This window comes from Kogia breviceps, chromosome X (assembly GCF_026419965.1).
Source record: "Kogia breviceps isolate mKogBre1 chromosome X, mKogBre1 haplotype 1, whole genome shotgun sequence".
Classification (NCBI taxonomy): domain Eukaryota; kingdom Metazoa; phylum Chordata; class Mammalia; order Artiodactyla; family Physeteridae; genus Kogia; species Kogia breviceps.
The window spans coordinates 92301358-92310099 of record NC_081330.1 but is presented as its reverse complement, the minus strand read 5'-3'; the positions used below and the strand labels follow the sequence as shown (position 1 = coordinate 92310099).

General features: G+C 48.8%; 1 protein-coding gene across 2 annotated transcripts in view; it reads left to right on the top strand.

Annotated features, from left to right (window-relative positions):
* Positions 1-482: 482 nt before the first annotated feature.
* CCDC22 (coiled-coil domain containing 22) overlaps positions 483-8742 on the top strand; it is a 13110-nt gene continuing 4850 nt past the window's right edge. Inside the window, exons 1-6 of one of the 2 annotated variants that reach the window (XM_059050281.2) lie at positions 483-693; positions 1719-1896; positions 6377-6509; positions 7257-7363; positions 7507-7573; positions 7674-7852. In XM_059050281.2, the coding sequence (XP_058906264.1) occupies positions 644-693; positions 1719-1896; positions 6377-6509; positions 7257-7363; positions 7507-7573; positions 7674-7852 (714 nt within the window). In that variant the 5' untranslated portion in view covers positions 483-643. The remainder of the gene's footprint in view (positions 694-1718; positions 1897-6376; positions 6510-7256; positions 7364-7506; positions 7574-7673; positions 7853-8742) is intronic. The other variant, XM_067024174.1, reaches the window with a different exon arrangement.

Sequence of the window (8742 nt, the reverse complement as noted above, 5' to 3'; positions counted from 1 at the left end):
GTTTGTTTTTGTTTTTTACTGTATTATGTATCAGGCACACATTTCAACGCTGCTTTACATGAGTTAATTGTCTAATCCTAGGAAGCAGGTACATTAACAGTTCCATTTTACAGATGAGGAAACTAAGACACAGGAAAGCTATGTAACCTGCCCACGGTTGCACATTTAGCAAGTTGCAGAGCTGAGACTCAAACCTAGTTGCTTTGTGCGAAAGCCCCTGCTTTAACTTGTACACTTTTACAATCTAGAAGATGAACGCTGCCTTAAATGAATAAGTATAGAAGCCTCTCTCCGTCCCGTTCCTTCCCCCTTCCTTCCTGACATACACACACACACACACACACTTGCGCGTGCAGTATAATCCTTTGCTCACTTGGAAGAGCGCACTGGGCTGCAGGAAAGAGAAAACAAAACCAAACCTACAACTCCCAGCAGCCATTGCACGCTCAAGCCTGCGCGCGCTGATTCACACCAGCATGACAGGCATCCGGCTTGCGCCGAACTAGGTCTCAGAACTACACTTCCCGGCTCTCCTCGCGCAGCCTGTGACACTCCTTGGACCGCGAGCAGGGAGCGGGCTTTCCACAGCTGCGCTTCTCGACCCGGACCTGGACCCAACCTCGGACTCCAACACGGCTCTACCATGGAGGAGGCGGACCGAATCCTCATCCATTCCCTGCGACAGGCCGGCACGTAAGGACACAGCCCCCGCCCACCCTGGAATGCCCACATCCGGGACTCCAAAACTCCGGACCTTGACATCTAGGGCTGCAACTTACAGGACCCTAAGACCCTCCCTCCTCCTTACACACACACACACACGCATGCACACACACACAGAGGGCCTCCCAAACCCTTTGACCTCTACACTTGGTAAACCCCAAACTCCAGGACCTAGACACCTTGAGACCTTAAAACCTTGGAACCTCAAGACCCGGGATCCTGAAATCTGTGGATCTCGACATCAATACCCTGGGACTCTGACATCTGGAGATTCTAAGCCACCTTTATCCTGTGAACCAGGGAACTTAAAACTCTGGGATCCTGGCACTCAGGGACTCCAAAATCCCCTGGGACTGGATACTTGGGAACCTTCAAACCTGGTTTCCCAATACCTGAGTCTTTTAAAGCCCCAGGACTGTAAAATCTGGTGGCCTTAATGCTTGGTGACCCCGACGCACAAGGACTCCTGCATTCGAGGGTCTTAAAAACCCAAGATGACAACATCTAGGGAGCTTGATTTCTGGATTGCTTGAGATTGGGTGGTCCTGATACCCAGGGACTCTGACATTTGGAACTCCTGAAAACTCCAGCCTCCCAACATCTAGTCACAAAATCCTAGCAGGTCAGTATCTAGGGGCCTCTGACATGCAGCAAACATGATATCTGGGGATGCAGAAACCCAGAGACTATTCCACCTGGGCTCCTAGGCCTTCCCAGACCCCGGAAATTTGAGGCTATTAGGCATAGGGAAATTTGATATTTTTTGAACTCGGATCCCTTCCATCCACCATTCTACACCAAGATCTTAGGACCTGAGGACTCCCCCCATTCTTAGTTTTCCAAATGGAAGTCAGCCAGCAACACCCAGGACCTGTCTGAACTGTGGCCACCCTCCCCACCCCATCCCAGTACTAGGGCTTCCAGAAGGCAGCCTCATCCCTGTTTCCTGACTGCTTCCCCCCACCCCCCATTGAGCCTGCTTCCTTCTTCTTCAGGGCAGTTCCTCCAGATGTGCAGACCCTGCGAGCTTTCACCACTGAGCTGGTTGTAGAAGCTGTGGTCCGTTGCCTGCGTGTGATCAACCCTGCTGTGGGCTCCGGCCTTAGCCCCCTGCTGCCTCTTGCTATGTCTGCCCGGTTCCGTCTGGCTATGAGCCTGGCTCAGGCCTGTATGGTGAGTGTCTTCCTCCCAAAACATACAGCCTCTTCCTTCCTCCTTCACAAAGTCACCAAGCGCCTTTGAGACTCTTGACTTTCCTCTCTGCCACCTCCCGTTGTGGCTTAGCGTTCATTAGTGGTTGAGGCTGCCGGCTCTGTGGTCAAACTGCCTGAGTAGTTCAGACCCTGGCTACAGCACTTGCTAACTGTGTGACCTTGCTAACTGATGCCCCTGTGGGCATCAGATTCCTTATCTGTGAAATCGAGATGATAAAAGTAGGGTTGTCCTGAGGATTAAATGAGTTGATCCAGTTTGTGCCTGAGTTGCCCCTGGCTTCCATATTTTGAGCTTAGCACCAATAACTTTTCCCCCTATAGTATCAATTTACCAGTTCCTGAAAAGGCCCTGTTTTGATTCACATGCTCAGGCTGAAATTAACCACCACGTTCTCTGGTTGGGCCAGCTTGGATCACATGGTCATCCCTATAGGGCACTGTGATTGGCTGCTCCTTCAGGATCACTTGGAGTTGGGGGAGGGAGGGTTACCCAAAGGAAGATATGCTGCTTAACTAAAACAGTGTCTACACTAAAACTTTACTCTGCCCTGTTGCAGCTTGCTTCTCATGAGAATAATTTTACATACCGTCTCTATTGTAAATAAAGTGCCTTCTGGTGAAGCACTCATGCCTCCCCAGTACAGACTTGTGTCCAGGTACTATATCCAAGGGCTCCAAGTAAATGTCATTTCTCCTGGCTCATTAGTTCTGGGATTTTAGGCTAGTCTCTTAACCTCTTTGGGCTTAAGTTTTCTCATGTGTAAAATGGGTAAGAATTGTACCTACCACATAGGGTTGCTATGAGGATTAAAAATGAGTTCATACGTGAAAAGCTGGATATAGTAAGCTTTGTGCAAGTGGTATTACTATTATTGGATAGGCTTGATCTGGCTGCTTGTGTTCCAGTAACTCGTGGCTACGTAATGAATGTCCACATGCCCAGCATACCCAGTATATGGTGGTAGAGGGACAATAGAGTAACTACGGCGAAACCTTCCACTTAGCCCCAAGGGACTGGGTGGTCAGGTTTCTTGAATTTGTTCCTTGCTTGTGCAGTTTCTGTCTCTTAGAAATAGGCCTCAGAGCTCTACCCTTCCCTTGGCTGTCTGGTTCACCTAGCTCTCGGGAGTTTTCAGGTTCTTCTGTCTGGGGCTCTTGGTGGCCCTCGAGGCAGGCAGTCTGTCCCCTGGCCTGGGGCTGTCTTCTCGAGGGTGGCACTTTATAAGGGGGAACTTGTGTCCTGTTTGGCTAGGAGGGTGTACAGTGGGATGTGTCGAGGAGGGACTGGGAATCAGGCTTCCCCCAGTTTTCTCTTCCTTCTCTCAGTGCTGTTTCCCACTGGATTTGGTGGTGACCTACTTTTCCTCACACTAACTTTAGCGTGAGTATGGCTTTTTCAGTGATTGAGAGGTTCACGTGATTGTCTGGCCCCAGAGCCTCGGTTTGCCCTGAGCAGGTAGAAAAGGTCTCTCTTAACCCAGCTGGGTGCTGCTCATGTAGCCCACCTTGGCTCAGCACTGCCGCCTTCTGGTGTCTGCCTCTTCACGTGCCCTACTCCTGGCACCACTTTTTGCGACTCAGCCACCTCCATACTTTGGTGTCTGTCATTTCACACACCCCACTCCTGGAGTGAGTTTCTGTATCAGTCACAGCCCTTTGATTGCAGGTGTCGGAAAAAACCTAAAGTAAAGTAGCTTTAAAGACAGTGGTTTTCACACTGTTTTGACTGTGAGCCTCTGAAATAAATATATCTTACGTTGTGACAAAATACACATATGTGTGTATAATAATGATGTGTTTTTTGAGTGTGTGCTCTGTGCTGGGCATTGTGGTAACCTGGTGTTAACTCACTGAATTCTCGTGACGACTTTCTGAAGTAGGCACTGTTGGTCCCTTTTCTCAGGTGAGAAAAGTGAAGCTCAGAGAGGTTAAGTGATTTGCCTGTGGTTACCCAGTTGGTAAGAAACAAAGCTTGGATTTGCATCCACGAAGTATGCTTTCAGAATCCATGCAGCTCTGGCCCAGAACCTTGATGGGCCCTTTTATCCCTTAAAGCATCCACATTGGGAAAGTACTGTCAGCCCCATTTTACAGCTAGAAACTGAGCTTCTTGGTGGTTGAATAACCGGTCCAAGGCCTTATAGCCAGTTAAGTAGCACAGGCTGGATTTCAACCCCAATCTTTTTGACTCCAAAGCCCATAGTCTCTTTTAAAAACATTATTTACTATTTTGTGTGGGTCATTTTTATCAGTCAGGGTCCAGTCCAGAGACACAAACCCCAGCAGTAATTTGAATAGGGAAATTTCAATATAAAGAATTGTTAACTAGGTAAAAGATGGTTAACTACTGAAAGAGTCAAAGAAATCTCCAAGGTGTGACAGAAGTAACACAATACCTTGAGAAGTCCCACTGGCACTCCAAACCGTTCACCTCATTACTCTTACCCGTCTGCTGTATGGGGATTACTTTGATTAGTTTCTTGTGTACCTTTCCAGTTTTTAAAAAATGAAGATACAAGCAAATATAAATATATATATATATTATTTCTCCTATTTATTACACAAAAGAGAGCATATACCTAGTTTCTTACCTTATTTTTTCCCCTTGCCACATATCCTGGAAATCATTTCATATCAGGCAATCATTTTTTTTCCTTTTTGCAGCTGCAGAGTAGTTCATTGTATGTATGCACTGTAGTTTATTCAGCCCCTCTCCTATGCTTGGACATTTAGGGAGTTCCCAATATTTTACAAATGATGCTGTAATGAATAATCTCATGCATATATATTCTTGAATTGTTGGAGGCCTGTCTTCAGGGTAAACTCCTAGAAGTAGGATTGCTAGGTGGAAGGGTAAACGCATACGCCATTTTGTTAGATTTTTCCCAGTTGCCTTCACTGGGATTGTTTAATTTCTGCCTTCCCAACAGCAGTGTATGAGAGGGTGCCTGTTTCCCCACAGCCTCACCCACTGAATGTATTGTCAGAGTTTTGCCCATTCAATAGGTGAGGAATAGTATCTCTGTGTAGTTTTCCTCCTAGCTTTGTACTTTGAAAAACTTTCAAATTTAAGGAAAAATGAAAACAGAAAAATAACACCCTTCTCCTAGCTTTCTGTGTTGTTAACATTTTCCTCCATTCTTTTCTCTCTATCTGGGTACACACACACACACACACATTCTTTTCTGAACCTCTTGAAAGCAGCAGACATCATGACACTTCCTACCTAAAACTTTCAGTGCACCTCTCCAAAGTAAAAGGGTGTTCACCAGTATAACCACAGTATCATGATCCCACTCATGAATTGAATATTGATAGAGTAATAGTATCTCATATTTAGTGCATGGTCAAATTTCCTCAGTAGTTACAAAAGTATATAGCCCCAAAAGTATCTTTTATAGCTCTTTTTGTTTCCAACTACAGAGTCCAATCTAGGATCATACATTTCACATCACTGTTACATTTCTAATCTTCTGTATCCAACAATCCTCTTTAGTTTTTGTTTCTTTGTTTCTTTTTGCAATGTTTTTGAAGATTGCAGGCTGGTTGTTTCCTGGAATGCCCCACAGTCTGAATTGGTCTGATCATTTGCTCATGACTAGATTCAGGTCTGGGGCAGGAACTCTGTGCAAGTGATAGTATCTCCCTGCCCGAGTGGACCTCAGGAGGACATAATGTCAGGTTGTCCCGGATTGGTGATGCTAGTGTGGGGTCTCTCCGGGTGCTTTCAAGTCTCTCTTGTAAGCAGGGTTGGACATATTTGCATATGTTTAAGGGCCATTTTTCATTCTGTTTCTGGGAATTGTCTGCTCCTATCTTTTGCCTCTATTACTGTTGCGCTGTTGGTCTTTTCGCTTGTGTAGTTTTAGGCACTCTTTATATACTAGTGAAAAAGATTCACTCTTTGTCTATGATATGAACTCCAAATATTTTTTCCCAGCTTGTCATTATGCTTTTGATTTTGCTCACTGTAATTTTTCTTTAAAAATATTTTCATGTATTCAGAAATATCCATCTTCTCTTTCATGGCCTCTGGATTTTGATTCATATTTAGAAAGCCCAGAGCTTTAATTTTTTTTTAAAAAAAATATTTATTTATTTATTTATTTTGGTTGCACTGGGTCTTAGTTGCAGCATTTAAGACCTTCGCTGAGGCATGCGGACTCTCAGTTGTGGCACGCATGCCACAACTAGTTCCCCGACCAGGGATCGAACCTGGGCCCCTTGCATTGGGAGCGTGGAGTCACACCCACTGGACAACCAGGGAAGTCCGCAGAGCTTTAATTTTTAAAGCTCTGAAGGCCTTGGTGAGCCAAGGGGAAGTTCAGAGGGTGGTGTTTGGTGAGAGAGTGGGAGCGTTTGTGGTCTTAGCCCTGGGCTCCCAGAACAGGAGGATTCTGCCTGCCCGACTGATAGCAGCCACCCTTCCCCACCCCCAGGACCTGGGATATCCCTTGGAACTTGGCTATCAGAACTTCCTCTACCCCAGTGAGCCTGATCTCCGGGACCTGCTTCTCTTCTTGGCTGAACGTCTGCCCACTGATGCCTCTGAGGACGCAGACCAGCCTGCAGGTATGGGGTGCCTGGGGCGTGGTGGGGGTGAGGGAGAGGGTGTTGTGGGGGCTGAGAGAGGTGGAAGTGGTGAAAAGGTTGACTGATGGGGGTGGGGTATATGTCTTCAGGAGAGCTAGGTGGGAGGACTGGGGCTGAGAGAGGGGATGCAAGGCAGAGGGAAGGGAACTGGGGCTTTGGCTGACCCAGGTGGGGAGTTGGTGCTGGAAGGGGCCTCTCTGCCTCACCTCCTGCCTTGCCCCTGCCTCGCCCACTCCACTCTAACCACACCAGGCCACTCCGGCCTCAGGGCCTTTGCATCTGCTGGCTTACTCACCCTGATAGCCTCATGGTTCACTCCCTTACCTCTTGGAGGTTCCTGTTCACATGTCACCTCAGGGAGGCCTTCCTTGGATTGCCTTGTTTAAAATTATATCTTCCTCTCAACGGTCCTTATATTCCTTTCCTGATGACCACCTGACAGTCTTCTGTATTGTACTTACGACCTTGGTCATGCTCTCCTCTACCTGCGTCCGTGGGAGGGCAGGAGGATATTTATCAGTTTGTTCACTGAAGTAGCCCAAGGGTCTAGAATGGTGACTGGTACAGAGCAGGTGCTTAATAAGTGTTTGTTGAATGACTGAGTGTGAGAATGATAGCTACATAGATATGGATCTCTGGGGGGGCAGTCAGGCTGCTTTCCCAGGGTATGCATTTTTGGAGTTGTGGCACTGTCACCTGATTGACACTCCCTCCCCACTTCCCTAGGTGACTCAGCTATCCTCCTCCGGGCCATTGGGAGCCAAATCCGGGACCAGCTAGCCCTGCCCTGGGTCCCACCCCTCCTTCGCACTCCTAAGCTGCAGCAGCTCCAGGTGGGACCCCTCAACTCATGTCAATATTGCTTGTTGCTGCCTTGCCTGCCTTGTCCCCATTTGGGTGCTCAGGGCTTTGGCCCCCTCCCACGGGTGCCCCCGTCACGATTCATCCTAGAGGTCTGATTCTGCTCTCTCACCAGGGCTTGGCCCACCAGAAGCCTTTCCATGCCAGCAGGCTGTTCATGCCTGATTTGCTCTCCAGAGGAGGTGAGGATGAGGCTGTGGAGAGGGGCTGGGGGGAGGGGTCGAGGTGGGCCTAACTGCATGGTGAGGCAGGAGGGCTGGCTGACTCTGTTGCTGCCTCCAGAGTCCCGGGAGTTCCAGGTGAGTCCCCTGCTGCTACCAGCCCCCGCCCAGGTGCCCCAGCCTGCTGTGAGAGTGGCCTCGCTCCTTGAACGCCACGCCATCCAACTCTGCCAGCACACAGGCCGGGACCGCCCCAGGGATGAGGACTGGGTCCACCGGGCATCCCGCCTCCCCGTCCAGGTACTGCCCAGTGCTTGGTCCCTGCTAACGAGGTCCCTGCTCACTGTGGCTCCCATTTCATCTCCCGTTAGTCCTCTGCCCCTCTCCTTTCCCCACTTTGTCCCTCTCTTCCATCATCTCCTCTCTGTGTGCAACTACCTGGCTCCCTGCCTGAAAGAACATTGGAGTCAGAAAGACTGTGGCCCTTCCACAAGTCAGTATGGCCCCTCGGAGTGTCGGCTTCCTGCTGTGAGACACGGGTGGTGACACTGCTCTCTTCTGAGGGTGATGTTCCACCGAAGGATGTGCACAGGCAGCCAGAGCTGTCAGGGTCTGCTCCCTTCCTCCCTGTTTCTACTACCTTCTTCCTGCCCCTGGTTCGCTCCCTCTTTCTCTGTCTCTGCCGTCATCAGCGATGTGTGGCTTCCAGATCTCTGCACCGGCTCTTCTCATCACTGGCTTTCTCGTTCTGTGGTTTTGCTGCCCCCTCTTTCTCTCTCCCCACCGCTGTCTCCTTGTTTCTGTGTCCCTGCCTCTGTCTACCTCTGTATCTGCCTCCATCTCCCCTCTGTCCACCTCAGTATCTGTCCCCATCCCCTCCCCACTTTGTTCACCTCTGGAACTGTCTCCTTCCGCCTCCTCCACTGCCATTTGTTCTGTCTTTATCTTTTTCTCTCTTTTTTAAACCTACAGGCATTTCAAACACAGAAGTAGAGAGAATAGTCTCATAAACTCTTATGTCCCTGCCATCCACCTTCAATTATAAGCCTTTTGTGGGAATTCCCTGGTGGTCCAGTGGTTAGGACTCAGCGCTTTCGCTGCTGAGGTTCCAGGTTCAATCCCTGGTCGGGGAACTAAGATCCCGCAAGCCGCGAGGTGCAACCAAAAAAAGAAAAAACAAGATACAAGCA